This window comes from Oreochromis niloticus, linkage group LG2 (assembly GCF_001858045.2).
Source record: "Oreochromis niloticus isolate F11D_XX linkage group LG2, O_niloticus_UMD_NMBU, whole genome shotgun sequence".
Classification (NCBI taxonomy): Eukaryota; Metazoa; Chordata; class Actinopteri; order Cichliformes; family Cichlidae; genus Oreochromis; species Oreochromis niloticus.
Genome location: NC_031966.2, coordinates 12,154,202 through 12,175,107, shown reverse-complemented (window position 1 = coordinate 12,175,107; position 20,906 = coordinate 12,154,202). Strand labels below are relative to the sequence as shown.

The 20,906-nt window shown below is 42.4% G+C and overlaps 1 protein-coding gene across 2 annotated transcripts; it reads left to right on the top strand.

The window, feature by feature from the left end:
- Positions 1-2,413: 2,413 nt before the first annotated feature.
- LOC109203905 (homeodomain-interacting protein kinase 2-like) lies at positions 2,414-20,086 on the top strand. Of its 2 annotated transcripts, none has more exons than XM_019363974.2 (2): positions 2,414-2,884; positions 18,765-20,086. In XM_019363974.2, the coding sequence occupies exon 2, from the start codon at positions 18,773-18,775 to the stop codon at positions 20,072-20,074; it is 1,302 nt and encodes a 433-aa protein (XP_019219519.1). In that variant the 5' UTR covers positions 2,414-2,884; positions 18,765-18,772; the 3' UTR covers positions 20,075-20,086. The 2 variants fall into 2 exon arrangements, with proteins under 2 accessions (XP_019219519.1, XP_019219516.1); XM_019363971.2 differs by lacking the exon at positions 2,414-2,884 and adding an exon at positions 13,260-13,443.
- Positions 20,087-20,906: the final 820 nt, after the last annotated feature.

Sequence of the window (20,906 nt, the reverse complement as noted above, 5' to 3'; positions counted from 1 at the left end):
AACAGTTTACATCCAAGATGGTGGATCACAGAGTATAACTGAAGTGTCTCCTGAGGAGTAGAAATTGCTATACAGACATTAAAGTGCTTTATAATTTTACCACATTGCGTAAACATTTTGAATTTCCCTAGCCAACATCAATGAGGGATGCAGATTCTAAGCAGGGGGAACCTTATTCCTTACTTATTTTTTTTCCTGCTGACTCCAAGCTGTGTCAAAGCTATTTCCTTGTTCTCTAACGCTTTATGACACAAATCTAAAAATGGGAGCATAAAGCCTTGTGGAAAATTGCTGAATGTATGTTAGATTTGCAAGAAAGCCTGTTTAGTTTTTTGAGTTATTTCTGATGATATATTTGTTCTGTTCTTAAAACCAACAGGATTATGGCTCAATGAATGAGGCTTAAATGGACGTATACACCATAACAGAGCATCTAAGTAATACTAGAAAATGAATTTTCTGAAGAAACTGCTGTGTGAATGCTGATAGCTGAATGTTTTGAGCTGAAATGAAATAAATGCTGAATGTTAAGTTAAAAATGTTGAATGAGATGAAAAATAAAGAATTTTTAACCTAAAAACAAAAGTGCAGAACTGCTAAAAGCCTACATTCACACAGAAGTTCGAAAGTAGCTGAACATGTTTTAAATGTAAATTAGAAAAACCTGAGTAATGACAAAAGAAAATTTAATTCATCTGAATGAATATTAAAAGTTCATATTCTTTTAAACACCAAACCACTGAAATGTGGGAGAATCCACTACAGAAAGATCAATACTGTAAGTTTTAATGATCCAGTCAGAAAAGATGATTCTAAAAGTCATCAACTGACTCCAAATGCCGAGATCTGAACCACCTATCTGCTTAAAACAAATCCACTAATCAAACAGAAGCCTGGATTTCATGGGCCAATCAGAATGCTTGATCCAGTTGTCCAGGACTAACTACTGACGTACTATTACTCTGTGGCAAAACCCTGTCAAATCTGCCTCGGTGCACCTGTTGAACAATTGCTTCTAAATCAAAGACCCAAGCTCCCATCAAAATCAATTTCAAACGGTGATGGTCCCGAGGACTTGTTCTACACAACAGTGTGTTCTTCATGTTCCTGCTGTCAAAAACTTGGCCACAGGGACAATTTAAAAAGTGGGGTCATTCCTGCTGTTGAGACAAACTCCTGACTGAAAATATAATGTATTTCTATGGGTCAGTTACAGGGTTATCCCTCTACTTGGATCCACACAGTTCAAAAAGTTTACATCTCTGACCTTTGAAAGACACACTGTTTGAAAGAGAACAACAATGGCTAAGTTTTCAGGGTAAAATTATGGCTGTAGAGCAAACACTGTGCACACAGCAGCAGTTTTTAAGATTAATCTTGGCAGTGACAGACAGAGCTCATTAAGCAGGCAGGTGTGAGCCTGGTTGCTATAGCGACTCCATCCAGTGGCACCACACCCACACAGACACACACACACACACACACACACACACACACACACACACATGTGCCTCTCTTCTGCTGCTTTAAATAAACAGAAAAGTCATTGTGAAACAAATGCTTCCAAAAAAAACCTACAAGAGGTATTGACAAAATTATTTCACCATAAGCGTCAGCATTGTCTAGTCTACCAAATTCTGAGTTTTCATGCCTGTGGAGTTTATTATATGGACGTGGTGACAGTGTAAAGACAGCCTGTACTTCTGATTTTCAGACGAATTTTGGGATCCATTTTAATATTGGACTCTATGGAAGAGTTGGAGGGAGGAGGCTGTGCATTGGTGACATTTATGAAAGAACCATAACATATACTACAATAATAATAACATTGGATGAAAGAGGACAGCGATGGCTACGTTTTGAGGGCAAAATCATACCTGTAGAGCGAACATTGTGGACCCAGCAGCAGTTGAAAGAGAAGATTTTAAGATAAAAATTTGCTAGCAGTTGAGTTGTCTCACTCTAACCTCCAACATTCCGTCCCATACACACTCATTATAAACTCTGAAACGGGTGAAAAAAAGCATGAAACTTAAACTGGAACTGAAGAAAAATTATAATAGATATTGAAAAGATAAATACAAGTTGAATAGTTGAATGGCTTGGCTTCGTTTTAGAGTTTGAATGGTGGCTCTAGGTCAACGTATGTGGAAGTAGATACAGTTGAAAGAGGAGTAAGTTGAATGAAGATTTGAAGGGTCTCCCCATTGAAATATATTATAAATTTTTGTTGAATAAAGTTGAATAATTTAAAAAATATAAAAGTTAAAAGTGAGAAAAATAGAAGCAGTAATGTCCAAAAAAGGAGGAATCGAATGGTGGTTGAATGGTTTTTCTAAGTTGAACGGTGTTGAACGGAATAAACCGGAATAATAATAATAAAGATTCGAAGAACAATACTGTGGATGCTTAATCAGGATCCAGTTTATTAGTGTGGATGCTAATAAACATTTGAATAAAGAATAACATTGTTGTCATTGTTGATTTTGTGTCTTCACCCTGAGTCCATCGCCTGCCAAGCTGCACCTGTGATTCTACGGCTGCTCGCTGATGAGCTGACCGATAAGTAAATCTTTTCTTGGATTTTATCCTCTGCATCCTTACCCAATCACCTCTGCCTCCCACAGGACGCCAGCCTGCCCTGTTGAAACACTTTTTTTTTCAGTGTTTCAACTGAAAAAATAGAATGCCTTTTATCCAAAATAGAATGCCTTTGATCCTTTGATATGTCATCATCTTGCTGAGAGGCAAAACCCATAAATAGAGGCTTTGCTCTGTTAAACTTCACTGCTTAACGGACGTAGACCTGACAGCAGCCACAGCCCTTTTGGAAAGTTTTGAGAGAATTTCACATTTCTCAGCAATTCACCGACCAAGCCGACACATTTCATCATGTCAGCTAACCCATCCTTCAGCTCAGATGAGCTTGAAATAGTTGAAGGGAGCATTTTGGGAAACCACTACAAGGTAGAGGCCTTCCTCGGAGAAGGGGGCTTTGGTATTGTAGCCAAATGTCGTGATACCAGGACCAACCGAGCTGTGGCTATTAAAGTCAACAAGAGCCGCCCTGATATTCTGCAACAGGCAAAACTGGAAATTTTCATCCTGGAGCAGCTGCGAAGGTTGGATCCAGATGCTGCCAACATTGTTAAATGGGACGGCTTTTTCCACGACGGAGAGCGGGTTTGCTTAAACTTTGAACTCCTTGATCAATGCCTGTGGGACTATATACGGGACCGGAATAACGAGGGTCTCCCCATAAGTGAAGTCGGGCCAATTTTAGGTCAACTCACAAATGCTCTGTCCCACCTGGGTTCTGTGGGAATAGTGCACGCTGACCTCAAATCTAGAAACATCATGGTTGTAAATCGCCATGAGTCTCCCATCAAAGTCAAACTCATAGACTTTGGCCTCGCATGTCCTGCGTCTGCAGTAATGCCTGGTGACCGTGTGGGGACGGTTGGTTATAGTGCACCTGAGGTTATGCTTGGCCTTCCTTTTAATGAAGCAAGTGACATGTGGTCTCTGGGTCTGGTAGCTGTGGAGCTTGGTACAGGGTTGCCACTCTACCCTGGAAATGAAGATTATGATGTTTTGAAATTCATCATAGAGACTCAGGGTCAGCCACCAGATCATGTTCTAGATTCTGGCGTGTACACTGAAGACTATTTCATTGAAGACAACTACAAGCAACAGCGCTGGACCTTTAAGACTGACCAACAATTTCAGTACGAGACAGGATATGAATCCCTGGAGACTCGATACATAAAACTTAAATGCCTTGATGACCTTGAACAAGTAATGAAGGTTAGACGAGGACCTGAAAATGGCCAACGTTTGTTTGTCAGCTTAATTAAACAGATGTTGGCCTTGGATGCAAACCAGCGCATAACACCTTCGGAGGTTCTCCGGCATCCCTTTTTCGACCCTAAGAGTTCCCTGTGCATTGACGCAAGTAGCACAAGGGGACAAAACCCTGTGGTCTTTCAGCAGCCTTCAAACTTGAAAAGTAAGAGATCACAGAAAATCAACTGCAGTTTCCAAAACTCTGTTGAATTTTCTCAACAAGTGCACATCAACACGTCAGCCAGCCCATCCTTCAACTCAGATGAGCTTGAAATAGTTGAAGGGAGCATTTTGGGAAACCACTACAAGGTAGAGGCTTTACTTGGAGAAGGGGGCTTTGGTATTGTAGCCAAATGTCGCGACACAAAAACCAACCAAGCTATTGCCATTAAAGTCAACAAGAGCCGCCCTGATGTTCAGCAAGAGGCAAAACTGGAAATTTTCATCCTGGAGCAGCTGCGAAAGTTGGATCCAGATGCCGCCAACATTGTTAAATGGAACGGCTTTTTCCAAGACGGAGAGCGGGTTTGCCTAAAGTTTGAACTCCTTGATCAATGCCTGTGGGACTACATACGGGACCGGAATAAACAGGGTCTCCCCATAAGTGAATTCAGGCCAATTTTAGGTCAACTCACAAATGCTCTGTCCCACCTGGGTTCTGTGGAATAGTGCACGCTGACCTCAAACCTGGAAACATCATGGTTGTAAACCGCCATGAGACTCCAGTCAAAGTCAGACTCATAGACTTTGGCCTCGCATGTCCTGCGTCTGCAGTGATCCTAGTGACTGCGTGGGGACGGTTGGTTATAGTGCACCTGAGGTTGTGCTTGGCCTTCCTTATAATGAAGCAAGTGACATGTGGTCTCTGGGTCTGGTAGCTGTGGAGCTTGCTACAGGGGTGCCCCTCTACCCTGCGGAGAATGAGTATGATTATCTGAAATTCATCATAGAGACTCAGGGTCAGCCACCAGATCATGTTCTAGACTCTGGCGTGTACACTGATGACTATTTCATTGAAGACAACTGCAAGCAACAGCGCTGGACATTTAAGACTGACCAACAATTTCAGTACGAGACAGGATATCCATCCCTGGAGACTCGATACATAAAACTTAAATGTCTCGATGACCTCGAACAATAATGAAGGTTAGACGAGGACCAGAAGATGGCCAAAGCTTATTTGTCAGCCTGATTAAAAAGATGTTGGCCTTAGATGCACACCAGCGCATAACACCCTCGGAGGTTCTCCGGCATCCCTTTTTCAACCCTGGCCTCTCTAACAGGTTCCCATGTATTGCCATTGAGAGACCACACAGAATCAATCTCCAGAAGGGAGAAACAAAAGTCTGGATCATTGGGTCAAGCTACATCAGACGAGGCGAGAGTGACGCAAATGAGATATTCGGAGAAAATTTCGGACTTAATGCCAAAGTCCAGTGGTTTGGCAAAGGAGGGATGCGCTGGAGTGGAGTCCTTCCTCGTTTTTATGAGGAGCTATCCACACAGAGCCCACCTGACATATTGGTGATCCATGCTGGGGCAATGATTTGGGACTCATGTCTGCTTATCAGCTTTCTTCTGTCATTGAGAAGGAACTGATGCAACTGCACACAGAGTTCCCCTCAATGACAATTGTATATTCATCCATCAACGAGCGTCAGGTGTGGAGATATGGAAATCCAGGCAAAATCAATAAGGACAGGAACATCGTGAACGCCACCATTAGAAAGGCTGTCAACCGCTTTGCTGGAGTGATTATTGAACACCCATGCTTGAGGTTTTTCAACAACTCAATTTTTTTACCCGACGGAGTTCATTTAAACAAGAAAGGAAATGCACTGTTCTGAAAAGCATCCGCTCGGCCATCCAGCAAAGTCTTCAGTCACCTCACAGAAAACTGACTTGAGAGATTTCCTTCACAGTCCAGGAAACCATATGTTGTTCATTTTAGGTAATGTGAGCAACACATAGCTAAATTGTGCTCTCATTTTTCTTTTCTTTTGCCTCTCACCCCCCAACCAGTCATGACAGATGGCTGCCCTTTCTGAGCCTGGTTCTGTCAAAGGTTTCTTCCTGTTAAAAGGAAGTTTTTCCTTTCCACTGTTGCCTAGTGCTTGCTCTCATAGGGATCATTTGATTGTTGGGCTTGAATTTAATTTAATTTAATTTAATTGGATTGAACAAAATTTAAAAATTCAGGTGAGAGGTTCACATTGTAGGGAGCACTACAAAATCGGCAAATCAAAATAAAGAAAAAAAAATTGAAAAACATCTCTTACTGCTCTGTTTATTTACTTAAATGAACACGTGTACTTTTTGTCATAGAAAACTATTAATATAATATGAACACCAAGGAGTTAGTTGGCCTGCACTAACTACTGGCATACTATTATTCTGTGGCAAAACCCTGTCAAATCTGCCTTGGTGCACCTGTTGAAAAACTGCATCTAAATCCAAGACCCTAACTCCCATCAAAACAGCTTTTGAACTATGAGGATCCCAAGGAATTGTTCTACACAACAGTGTCTCTTTTATCCTTGTGGTGTCAAAAATGTGATGACAGAAGCAATTTAAAAAGTGGGGTCATTCCTGCTGTTGAGACAAACTCCTGACTGAAAATATAATGTATTTCTATGGGTCAGTTACAGGGTTATCCTCTACTTGGATCCACACAGTTCAAAAGTTTACATCTCTGACCTTTGAAAGACACACTGTTTGAAAGAGAACAACAATGGCTAAGTTTTCAGGGTAAAATTATGGCTGTAGAGCAACCACTGTGCACACAGCAGCAGTTTTTAAGATTAATCTTGGCAGTGACAGACAGAGCTCATTAAGCAGGCAGGTGTGAGCCTGGTTGCTATAGCGACTCCATCCAGTGGCACCACACCCACACAGACACACACACACACACACACACACACACACATGTGCCTCTCTTCTGCTGCTTTAAATAAACAGAAAAGTCATTGTGAAACAAATGCTTCCAAAAAAAAAACTACAAGTCGTATTGACAAAATTATTTCACCATAAGCGTCAGCATTGTCTAGTCTACCAAATTCTGAGTTTCATGCCTGTGGAGTTTATTATATGGACGTGGTGACAGTGTAAAGACAGCCTGTACTTCTGATTTTCAGACGAATTTTGGGATCCATTTTAATATTGGACTCTATGGAAGAGTTGGAGGGAGGAGGATGTGCATTGGTGACATTTATGAAAGAACCATAACATATACTACAATAATAATAACATTGGATGAAAGAGGACAGCGATGGCTACATTTTGAGGGCAAAATCATACCTGTAGAGCGAACATTGTGGACCCAGCAGCAGTTTAAAGAGAAGATTTTAAGATAAAAATTTGCTCTGCTCCCACTCTAGCAGTTGAGTTGTCTCACTCTAACCTCCAACATTCCGTCCCATACACACTCATTATAAACTCTGAAACGGGTGAAAAAAGCATGAAACTTAAACTGGAACTGAAGAAAAATTATAATAGATATTGAAAGATAAATACAAGTTGAATAGTTGAATGGCTTGGCTTCGTTTTAGAGTTTGAATGGTGGCTCTAGGTCAACGTATGTGGAAGTAGATACAGTTGAAAGAGGAGTAAGTTGAATGAAGATTTGAAGGGTCTCCCATTGAAATATATTATAAATTTTTGTTGAATAAAGTTGAATAATTTAAAAAATATAAAAGTTAAAAGTGAGAAAATAGAAGCAGTAATGTCCAAAAAAGGAGGAATCGAATGGTGGTTGAATGGTTTTTCTAAGTTGAACGGTGTTGAACGGAATAAACCGGAATAATAATAATAAAGATTCGAAGAACAATACTGTGGATGCTTAATCAGGATCCAGTTTATTAGTGTGGATGCTAATAAACATTTGAATAAAGAATAACATTGTTGTCATTGTTGATTTTGTGTCTTCACCCTGAGTCCATCGCCTGCCAAGCTGCACCTGTGATTCTACGGCTGCTCGCTGATGAGCTGACCGATAAGTAAATCTTTTCTTGGATTTTATCCTCTGCATCCTTACCCAATCACCTCTGCCTCCCACAGGACGCCAGCCTGCCCTGTTGAAACACTTTTTTTTCAGTGTTTCAACTGAAAAAATAGAATGCCTTTTATCCAAAATAGAATGCCTTTGATCCTTTGATATGTCATCATCTTGCTGAGAGGCAAAACCCATAAATAGAGGCTTTGCTCTGTTAAACTTCACTGCTTAACGGACGTAGACCTGACAGCAGCCACAGCCCTTTTGGAGAGTTTTGAGAGAATTTCACATTTCTCAGCAATTCACCGACCAAGCCGACACATTTCATCATGTCAGCTAACCCATCCTTCAGCTCAGATGAGCTTGAAATAGTTGAAGGGAGCATTTTGGGAAACCACTACAAGGTAGAGGCCTTCCTCGGAGAAGGGGGCTTTGGTATTGTAGCCAAATGTCGTGATACCAGGACCAACCGAGCTGTGGCTATTAAAGTCAACAAGAGCCGCCCTGATATTCTGCAACAGGCAAAACTGGAAATTTTCATCCTGGAGCAGCTGCGAAGGTTGGATCCAGATGCTGCCAACATTGTTAAATGGGACGGCTTTTCCACGACGGAGAGCGGGTTTGCTTAAACTTTGAACTCCTTGATCAATGCCTGTGGGACTATATACGGGACCGGAATAACGAGGGTCTCCCCATAAGTGAAGTCGGGCCAATTTTAGGTCAACTCACAAATGCTCTGTCCACCTGGGTTCTGTGGGAATAGTGCACGCTGACCTCAAATCTAGAAACATCATGGTTGTAAATCGCCATGAGTCTCCCATCAAAGTCAAACTCATAGACTTTGGCCTCGCATGTCCTGCGTCTGCAGTAATGCCTGGTGACCGTGTGGGACGGTTGGTTATAGTGCACCTGAGGTTATGCTTGGCCTTCCTTTTAATGAAGCAAGTGACATGTGGTCTCTGGGTCTGGTAGCTGTGGAGCTTGGTACAGGGTTGCCACTCTACCCTGGAAATGAAGATTATGATGTTTTGAAATTCATCATAGAGACTCAGGGTCAGCCACCAGATCATGTTCTAGATTCTGGCGTGTACACTGAAGACTATTTCATTGAAGACAACTACAAGCAACAGCGCTGGACCTTTAAGACTGACCAACAATTTCAGTACGAGACAGGATATGAATCCCTGGAGACTCGATACATAAAACTTAAATGCCTTGATGACCTTGAACAAGTAATGAAGGTTAGACGAGGACCTGAAAATGGCCAACGTTTGTTTGTCAGCTTAATTAAACAGATGTTGGCCTTGGATGCAAACCAGCGCATAACACCTTCGGAGGTTCTCCGGCATCCCTTTTTCGACCCTAAGAGTTCCCTGTGCATTGACGCAAGTAGCACAAGGGGACAAAACCCTGTGGTCTTTCAGCAGCCTTCAAACTTGAAAAGTAAGAGATCACAGAAAATCAACTGCAGTTTCCAAAACTCTGTTGAATTTTCTCAACAAGTGCACATCAACACGTCAGCCAGCCCATCCTTCAACTCAGATGAGCTTGAAATAGTTGAAGGGAGCATTTTGGGAAACCACTACAAGGTAGAGGCTTTACTTGGAGAAGGGGGCTTTGGTATTGTAGCCAAATGTCGCGACACAAAAACCAACCAAGCTATTGCCATTAAAGTCAACAAGAGCCGCCCTGATGTTCAGCAAGAGGCAAAACTGGAAATTTTCATCCTGGAGCAGCTGCGAAAGTTGGATCCAGATGCCGCCAACATTGTTAAATGGAACGGCTTTTCCAAGACGGAGAGCGGGTTTGCCTAAAGTTTGAACTCCTTGATCAATGCCTGTGGGACTACATACGGGACCGGAATAAACAGGGTCTCCCCATAAGTGAATTCAGGCCAATTTTAGGTCAACTCACAAATGCTCTGTCCCACCTGGGTTCTGTGGAATAGTGCACGCTGACCTCAAACCTGGAAACATCATGGTTGTAAACCGCCATGAGACTCCAGTCAAAGTCAGACTCATAGACTTTGGCCTCGCATGTCCTGCGTCTGCAGTGAATCCTAGTGACTGCGTGGGGACGGTTGGTTATAGTGCACCTGAGGTTGTGCTTGGCCTTCCTTATAATGAAGCAAGTGACATGTGGTCTCTGGGTCTGGTAGCTGTGGAGCTTGCTACAGGGGTGCCCCTCTACCCTGCGGAGAATGAGTATGATTATCTGAAATTCATCATAGAGACTCAGGGTCAGCCACCAGATCATGTTCTAGACTCTGGCGTGTACACTGATGACTATTTCATTGAAGACAACTGCAAGCAACAGCGCTGGACATTTAAGACTGACCAACAATTTCAGTACGAGACAGGATATCCATCCCTGGAGACTCGATACATAAAACTTAAATGTCTCGATGACCTCGAACAAATAATGAAGGTTAGACGAGGACCAGAAGATGGCCAAAGCTTATTTGTCAGCCTGATTAAAAAGATGTTGGCCTTAGATGCACACCAGCGCATAACACCCTCGGAGGTTCTCCGGCATCCCTTTTTCAACCCTGGCCTCTCTAACAGGTTCCCATGTATTGCCATTGAGAGACCACACAGAATCAATCTCCAGAAGGGAGAAACAAAAGTCTGGATCATTGGGTCAAGCTACATCAGACGAGGCGAGAGTGACGCAAATGAGATATTCGGAGAAAATTTCGGACTTAATGCCAAAGTCCAGTGGTTTGGCAAAGGAGGGATGCGCTGGAGTGGAGTCCTTCCTCGTTTTTATGAGGAGCTATCCACACAGAGCCCACCTGACATATTGGTGATCCATGCTGGGGGCAATGATTTGGGACTCATGTCTGCTTATCAGCTTTCTTCTGTCATTGAGAAGGAACTGATGCAACTGCACACAGAGTTCCCCTCAATGACAATTGTATATTCATCCATCAACGAGCGTCAGGTGTGGAGATATGGAAATCCAGGCAAAATCAATAAGGACAGGAACATCGTGAACGCCACCATTAGAAAGGCTGTCAACCGCTTTGCTGGAGTGATTATTGAACACCCATGCTTGAGGTTTTTCAACAACTCAATTTTTTTACCCGACGGAGTTCATTTAAACAAGAAAGGAAATGCACTGTTTCTGAAAAGCATCCGCTCGGCCATCCAGCAAAGTCTTCAGTCACCTCACAGAAAACTGACTTGAGAGATTTCCTTCACAGTCCAGGAAACCATATGTTGTTCATTTTAGGTAATGTGAGCAACACATAGCTAAATTGTGCTCTCATTTTTCTTTTCTTTTGCCTCTCACCCCCCAACCAGTCATGACAGATGGCTGCCCCTTTCTGAGCCTGGTTCTGTCAAAGGTTTCTTCCTGTTAAAAGGAAGTTTTTCCTTTCCACTGTTGCCTAGTGCTTGCTCTCATAGGGGATCATTTGATTGTTGGGCTTGAATTTAATTTAATTTAATTTAATTGGATTGAACAAAATTTTAAAAATTCAGGTGAGAGGTTCACATTGTAGGGAGCACTACAAAATCGGCAAATCAAAATAAAGAAAAAAAAATTGAAAAACATCTCTTACTGCTCTGTTTATTTACTTAAATGAACACGTGTACTTTTTGTCATAGAAAACTATTAATATAAATATGAACACCAAGGAGTTAGTTGGCCTGCACTAACTACTGGCATACTATTATTCTGTGGCAAAACCCTGTCAAATCTGCCTTGGTGCACCTGTTGAAAAACTGCATCTAAATCCAAGACCCTAACTCCCATCAAAACAGCTTTTGAACTATGAGGATCCCAAGGAATTGTTCTACACAACAGTGTCTCTTTTATCCTTGTGGTGTCAAAAATGTGATGACAGAAGCAATTTAAAAAGTGGGGTCTTTCCTGCTGTTGAGACAAACTCCTGACTGAAAATATAATGTATTTCTATGGGTCAGTTACAGGGTTATCCCTCTACTTGGATCCACACACTTCAAAAAGTTTACATCTCTGACCTTTGAAAGACACACTGTTTGAAAGAGAACAACAATGGCTAAGTTTTCAGGGTAAAATTATGGCTGTAGAGCAACCACTGTGCACACAGCAGCAGTTTTTAAGATTAATCTTGGCAGTGACAGACAGAGCTCATTAAGCAGGCAGGTGTGAGCCTGGTTGCTATAGCGACTCCATCCAGTGGCACCACACCCACACAGACACACACACACACACACACACACACACACACATGTGCCTCTCTTCTGCTGCTTTAAATAAACAGAAAAGTCATTGTGAAACAAATGCTTCCAAAAAAAAAACTACAAGTCGTATTGACAAAATTATTTCACCATAAGCGTCAGCATTGTCTAGTCTACCAAATTCTGAGTTTTCATGCCTGTGGAGTTTATTATATGGACGTGGTGACAGTGTAAAGACAGCCTGTACTTCTGATTTTCAGACGAATTTTGGGATCCATTTTAATATTGGACTCTATGGAAGAGTTGGAGGGAGGAGGATGTGCATTGGTGACATTTATGAAAGAACCATAACATATACTACAATAATAATAACATTGGATGAAAGAGGACAGCGATGGCTACATTTTGAGGGCAAATCATACCTGTAGAGCGAACATTGTGGACCCAGCAGCAGTTTAAAGAGAAGATTTTAAGATAAAAATTTGCTCTGCTCCCACTCTAGCAGTTGAGTTGTCTCACTCTAACCTCCAACATTCCGTCCCATACACACTCATTATAAACTCTGAAACGGGTGAAAAAAAGCATGAAACTTAAACTGGAACTGAAGAAAAATTATAATAGATATTGAAAAGATAAATACAAGTTGAATAGTTGAATGGCTTGGCTTCGTTTTAGAGTTTGAATGGTGGCTCTAGGTCAACGTATGTGGAAGTAGATACAGTTGAAAGAGGAGTAAGTTGAATGAAGATTTGAAGGGTCTCCCATTGAAATATATTATAAATTTTTGTTGAATAAAGTTGAATAATTTAAAAAATATAAAAGTTAAAAGTGAGAAAAATAGAAGCAGTAATGTCCAAAAAAGGAGGAATCGAATGGTGGTTGAATGGTTTTTCTAAGTTGAACGGTGTTGAACGGAATAAACCGGAATAATAATAATAAAGATTCGAAGAACAATACTGTGGATGCTTAATCAGGATCCAGTTTATTAGTGTGGATGCTAATAAACATTTGAATAAAGAATAACATTGTTGTCATTGTTGATTTTGTGTCTTCACCCTGAGTCCATCGCCTGCCAAGCTGCACCTGTGATTCTACGGCTGCTCGCTGATGAGCTGACCGATAAGTAAATCTTTTCTTGGATTTTATCCTCTGCATCCTTACCCAATCACCTCTGCCTCCCACAGGACGCCAGCCTGCCCTGTTGAAACACTTTTTTTTCAGTGTTTCAACTGAAAAAATAGAATGCCTTTTATCCAAAATAGAATGCCTTTGATCCTTTGATATGTCATCATCTTGCTGAGAGGCAAAACCCATAAATAGAGGCTTTGCTCTGTTAAACTTCACTGCTTAACGGACGTAGACCTGACAGCAGCCACAGCCCTTTTGGAGAGTTTTGAGAGAATTTCACATTTCTCAGCAATTCACCGACCAAGCCGACACATTTCATCATGTCAGCTAACCCATCCTTCAGCTCAGATGAGCTTGAAATAGTTGAAGGGAGCATTTTGGGAAACCACTACAAGGTAGAGGCCTTCCTCGGAGAAGGGGGCTTTGGTATTGTAGCCAAATGTCGTGATACCAGGACCAACCGAGCTGTGGCTATTAAAGTCAACAAGAGCCGCCCTGATATTCTGCAACAGGCAAAACTGGAAATTTTCATCCTGGAGCAGCTGCGAAGGTTGGATCCAGATGCTGCCAACATTGTTAAATGGGACGGCTTTTTCCACGACGGAGAGCGGGTTTGCTTAAACTTTGAACTCCTTGATCAATGCCTGTGGGACTATATACGGGACCGGAATAACGAGGGTCTCCCCATAAGTGAAGTCGGGCCAATTTTAGGTCAACTCACAAATGCTCTGTCCCACCTGGGTTCTGTGGGAATAGTGCACGCTGACCTCAAATCTAGAAACATCATGGTTGTAAATCGCCATGAGTCTCCCATCAAAGTCAAACTCATAGACTTTGGCCTCGCATGTCCTGCGTCTGCAGTAATGCCTGGTGACCGTGTGGGGACGGTTGGTTATAGTGCACCTGAGGTTATGCTTGGCCTTCCTTTTAATGAAGCAAGTGACATGTGGTCTCTGGGTCTGGTAGCTGTGGAGCTTGGTACAGGGTTGCCACTCTACCCTGGAAATGAAGATTATGATGTTTTGAAATTCATCATAGAGACTCAGGGTCAGCCACCAGATCATGTTCTAGATTCTGGCGTGTACACTGAAGACTATTTCATTGAAGACAACTACAAGCAACAGCGCTGGACCTTTAAGACTGACCAACAATTTCAGTACGAGACAGGATATGAATCCCTGGAGACTCGATACATAAAACTTAAATGCCTTGATGACCTTGAACAAGTAATGAAGGTTAGACGAGGACCTGAAAATGGCCAACGTTTGTTTGTCAGCTTAATTAAACAGATGTTGGCCTTGGATGCAAACCAGCGCATAACACCTTCGGAGGTTCTCCGGCATCCCTTTTTCGACCCTAAGAGTTCCCTGTGCATTGACGCAAGTAGCACAAGGGGACAAAACCCTGTGGTCTTTCAGCAGCCTTCAAACTTGAAAAGTAAGAGATCACAGAAAATCAACTGCAGTTTCCAAAACTCTGTTGAATTTTCTCAACAAGTGCACATCAACACGTCAGCCAGCCCATCCTTCAACTCAGATGAGCTTGAAATAGTTGAAGGGAGCATTTTGGGAAACCACTACAAGGTAGAGGCTTTACTTGGAGAAGGGGGCTTTGGTATTGTAGCCAAATGTCGCGACACAAAAACCAACCAAGCTATTGCCATTAAAGTCAACAAGAGCCGCCCTGATGTTCAGCAAGAGGCAAAACTGGAAATTTTCATCCTGGAGCAGCTGCGAAAGTTGGATCCAGATGCCGCCAACATTGTTAAATGGAACGGCTTTTTCCAAGACGGAGAGCGGGTTTGCCTAAAGTTTGAACTCCTTGATCAATGCCTGTGGGACTACATACGGGACCGGAATAAACAGGGTCTCCCCATAAGTGAATTCAGGCCAATTTTAGGTCAACTCACAAATGCTCTGTCCCACCTGGGTTCTGTGGGAATAGTGCACGCTGACCTCAAACCTGGAAACATCATGGTTGTAAACCGCCATGAGACTCCAGTCAAAGTCAGACTCATAGACTTTGGCCTCGCATGTCCTGCGTCTGCAGTGAATCCTAGTGACTGCGTGGGGACGGTTGGTTATAGTGCACCTGAGGTTGTGCTTGGCCTTCCTTATAATGAAGCAAGTGACATGTGGTCTCTGGGTCTGGTAGCTGTGGAGCTTGCTACAGGGGTGCCCCTCTACCCTGCGGAGAATGAGTATGATTATCTGAAATTCATCATAGAGACTCAGGGTCAGCCACCAGATCATGTTCTAGACTCTGGCGTGTACACTGATGACTATTTCATTGAAGACAACTGCAAGCAACAGCGCTGGACATTTAAGACTGACCAACAATTTCAGTACGAGACAGGATATCCATCCCTGGAGACTCGATACATAAAACTTAAATGTCTCGATGACCTCGAACAAATAATGAAGGTTAGACGAGGACCAGAAGATGGCCAAAGCTTATTTGTCAGCCTGATTAAAAAGATGTTGGCCTTAGATGCACACCAGCGCATAACACCCTCGGAGGTTCTCCGGCATCCCTTTTTCAACCCTGGCCTCTCTAACAGGTTCCCATGTATTGCCATTGAGAGACCACACAGAATCAATCTCCAGAAGGGAGAAACAAAAGTCTGGATCATTGGGTCAAGCTACATCAGACGAGGCGAGAGTGACGCAAATGAGATATTCGGAGAAAATTTCGGACTTAATGCCAAAGTCCAGTGGTTTGGCAAAGGAGGGATGCGCTGGAGTGGAGTCCTTCCTCGTTTTTATGAGGAGCTATCCACACAGAGCCCACCTGACATATTGGTGATCCATGCTGGGGGCAATGATTTGGGACTCATGTCTGCTTATCAGCTTTCTTCTGTCATTGAGAAGGAACTGATGCAACTGCACACAGAGTTCCCCTCAATGACAATTGTATATTCATCCATCAACGAGCGTCAGGTGTGGAGATATGGAAATCCAGGCAAAATCAATAAGGACAGGAACATCGTGAACGCCACCATTAGAAAGGCTGTCAACCGCTTTGCTGGAGTGATTATTGAACACCCATGCTTGAGGTTTTTCAACAACTCAATTTTTTACCCGACGGAGTTCATTTAAACAAGAAAGGAAATGCACTGTTTCTGAAAAGCATCCGCTCGGCCATCCAGCAAAGTCTTCAGTCACCTCACAGAAAACTGACTTGAGAGATTTCCTTCACAGTCCAGGAAACCATATGTTGTTCATTTTAGGTAATGTGAGCAACACATAGCTAAATTGTGCTCTCATTTTTCTTTTCTTTTGCCTCTCACCCCCCAACCAGTCATGACAGATGGCTGCCCCTTTCTGAGCCTGGTTCTGTCAAAGGTTTCTTCCTGTTAAAAGGAAGTTTTTCCTTTCCACTGTTGCCTAGTGCTTGCTCTCATAGGGGATCATTTGATTGTTGGGCTTGAATTTAATTTAATTTAATTTAATTGGATTGAACAAAATTTTAAAAATTCAGGTGAGAGGTTCACATTGTAGGGAGCACTACAAAATCGGCAAATCAAAATAAAGAAAAAAAAATTGAAAAACATCTCTTACTGCTCTGTTTATTTACTTAAATGAACACGTGTACTTTTTTGTCATAGAAAACTATTAATATAAATATGAACACCAAGGAGTTAGTTGGCCTGCACTAACTACTGGCATACTATTATTCTGTGGCAAAACCCTGTCAAATCTGCCTTGGTGCACCTGTTGAAAAACTGCATCTAAATCCAAGACCCTAACTCCCATCAAAACAGCTTTTGAACTATGAGGATCCCAAGGAATTGTTCTACACAACAGTGTCTCTTTTATCCTTGTGGTGTCAAAAATGTGATGACAGAAGCAATTTAAAAAGTGGGGTCTTTCCTGCTGTTGAGACAAACTCCTGACTGAAAATATAATGTATTTCTATGGGTCAGTTACAGGGTTATCCCTCTACTTGGATCCACACAGTTCAAAAAGTTTACATCTCTGACCTTTGAAAGACACACTGTTTGAAAGAGAACAACAATGGCTAAGTTTTCAGGGTAAAATTATGGCTGTAGAGCAACCACTGTGCACACAGCAGCAGTTTTTAAGATTAATCTTGGCAGTGACAGACAGAGCTCATTAAGCAGGCAGGTGTGAGCCTGGTTGCTATAGCGACTCCATCCAGTGGCACCACACCCACACAGACACACACACACACACACACACACACACACACACATGTGCCTCTCTTCTGCTGCTTTAAATAAACAGAAAAGTCATTGTGAAACAAATGCTTCCAAAAAAAAAACTACAAGTCGTATTGACAAAATTATTTCACCATAAGCGTCAGCATTGTCTAGTCTACCAAATTCTGAGTTTTCATGCCTGTGGAGTTTATTATATGGACGTGGTGACAGTGTAAAGACAGCCTGTACTTCTGATTTTCAGACGAATTTTGGGATCCATTTTAATATTGGACTCTATGGAAGAGTTGGAGGGAGGAGGATGTGCATTGGTGACATTTATGAAAGAACCATAACATATACTACAATAATAATAACATTGGATGAAAGAGGACAGCGATGGCTACATTTTGAGGGCAAAATCATACCTGTAGAGCGAACATTGTGGACCCAGCAGCAGTTTAAAGAGAAGATTTTAAGATAAAAATTTGCTCTGCTCCCACTCTAGCAGTTGAGTTGTCTCACTCTAACCTCCAACATTCCGTCCCATACACACTCATTATAAACTCTGAAACGGGTGAAAAAAAGCATGAAACTTAAACTGGAACTGAAGAAAAATTATAATAGATATTGAAAAGATAAATACAAGTTGAATAGTTGAATGGCTTGGCTTCGTTTTAGAGTTTGAATGGTGGCTCTAGGTCAACGTATGTGGAAGTAGATACAGTTGAAAGAGGAGTAAGTTGAATGAAGATTTGAAGGGTCTCCCCATTGAAATATATTATAAATTTTTGTTGAATAAAGTTGAATAATTTAAAAAATATAAAAGTTAAAAGTGAGAAAAATAGAAGCAGTAATGTCCAAAAAAGGAGGAATCGAATGGTGGTTGAATGGTTTTTCTAAGTTGAACGGTGTTGAACGGAATAAACCGGAATAATAATAATAAAGATTCGAAGAACAATACTGTGGATGCTTAATCAGGATCCAGTTTATTAGTGTGGATGCTAATAAACATTTGAATAAAGAATAACATTGTTGTCATTGTTGATTTTGTGTCTTCACCCTGAGTCCATCGCCTGCCAAGCTGCACCTGTGATTCTACGGCTGCTCGCTGATGAGCTGACCGATAAGTAAATCTTTTCTTGGATTTTATCCTCTGCATCCTTACCCAATCACCTCTGCCTCCCACAGGACGCCAGCCTGCCCTGTTGAAACACTTTTTTTTTCAGTGTTTCAACTGAAAAAATAGAATGCCTTTTATCCAAAATAGAATGCCTTTGATCCTTTGATATGTCATCATCTTGCTGAGAGGCAAAACCCATAAATAGAGGCTTTGCTCTGTTAAACTTCACTGCTTAACGGACGTAGACCTGACAGCAGCCACAGCCCTTTTGGAGAGTTTTGAGAGAATTTCACATTTCTCAGCAATTCACCGACCAAGCATTTCTCAGCAATTCACCGACCAAGCCGACACATTTCATCATGTCAGCTAACCCATCCTTCAGCTCAGATGAGCTTGAAATAGTTGAAGGGAGCATTTTGGGAAACCACTACAAGGTAGAGGCCTTCCTCGGAGAAGGGGGCTTTGGTATTGTAGCCAAATGTCGTGATACCAGGACCAACCGAGCTGTGGCTATTAAAGTCAACAAGAGCCGCCCTGATATTCTGCAACAGGCAAAACTGGAAATTTTCATCCTGGAGCAGGTGCGAAGGTTGGATCCAGATGCTGCCAACATTGTTAAATGGGACGGCTTTTTCCACGACGGAGAGCGGGTTTGCTTAAACTTTGAACTCCTTGATCAATGCCTGTGGGACTATATACGGGACCGGAATAACGAGGGTCTCCCCATAAGTGAAGTCGGGCCAATTTTAGGTCAACTCACAAATGCTCTGTCCCACCTGGGTTCTGTGGGAATAGTGCACGCTGACCTCAAATCTAGAAACATCATGGTTGTAAATCGCCATGAGTCTCCCATCAAAGTCAAACTCATAGACTTTGGCCTCGCATGTCCTGCGTCTGCAGTAATGCCTGGTGACCGTGTGGGGACGGTTGGTTATAGTGCACCTGAGGTTATGCTTGGCCTTCCTTTTAATGAAGCAAGTGACATGTGGTCTCTGGGTCTGGTAGCTGTGGAGCTTGGTACAGGGTTGCCACTCTACCCTGGAAATGAAGATTATGATGTTTTGAAATTCATCATAGAGACTCAGGGTCAGCCACCAGATCATGTTCTAGATTCTGGCGTGTACACTGAAGACTATTTCATTGAAGACAACTACAAGCAACAGCGCTGGACCTTTAAGACTGACCAACAATTTCAGTACGAGACAGGATATGAATCCCTGGAGACTCGATACATAAAACTTAAATGCCTTGATGACCTTGAACAAGTAATGAAGGTTAGACGAGGACCTGAAAATGGCCAACGTTTGTTTGTCAGCTTAATTAAACAGATGTTGGCCTTGGATGCAAACCAGCGCATAACACCTTCGGAGGTTCTCCGGCATCCCTTTTTCGACCCTAAGAGTTCCCTGTGCATTGACGCAAGTAGCACAAGGGGACAAAACCCTGTGGTCTTTCAGCAGCCTTCAAACTTGAAAAGTAAGAGATCACAGAAAATCAACTGCAGTTTCCAAAACTCTGTTGAATTTTCTCAACAAGTGCACATCAACACGTCAGCCAGCCCATCCTTCAACTCAGATGAGCTTGAAATAGTTGAAGGGAGCATTTTGGGAAACCACTACAAGGTAGAGGCTTTACTTGGAGAAGGGGCTTTGGTATTGTAGCCAAATGTCGCGACACAAAAACCAACCAAGCTATTGCCATTAAAGTCAACAAGAGCCGCCCTGATGTTCAGCAAGAGGCAAAACTGGAAATTTTCATCCTGGAGCAGCTGCGAAAGTTGGATCCAGATGCCGCCAACATTGTTAAATGGAACGGCTTTTTCCAAGACGGAGAGCGGGTTTGCCTAAAGTTTGAACTCCTTGATCAATGCCTGTGGGACTACATACGGGACCGGAATAAACAGGGTCTCCCCATAAGTGAATTCAGGCCAATTTTAGGTCAACTCACAAATGCTCTGTCCCACCTGGGTTCTGTGGGAATAGTGCACGCTGACCTCAAACCTGGAAACATCATGGTTGTAAACCGCCATGAGACTCCAGTCAAAGTCAGACTCATAGACTTTGGCCTCGCATGTCCTGCGTCTGCAGTGAATCCTAGTGACTGCGTGGGGACGGTTGGTTATAGTGCACCTGAGGTTGTGCTTGGCCTTCCTTATAATGAAGCAAGTGACATGTGGTCTCTGGGTCTGGTAGCTGTGGAGCTTGCTACAGGGGTGCCCCTCTACCCTGCGGAGAATGAGTATGATTATCTGAAATTCATCATAGAGACTCAGGGTCAGCCACCAGATCATGTTCTAGACTCTGGCGTGTACACTGATGACTATTTCATTGAAGACAACTGCAAGCAACAGCGCTGGACATTTAAGACTGACCAACAATTTCAGTACGAGACAGGATATCCATCCCTGGAGACTCGATACATAAAACTTAAATGTCTCGATGACCTCGAACAAATAATGAAGGTTAGACGAGGACCAGAAGATGGCCAAAGCTT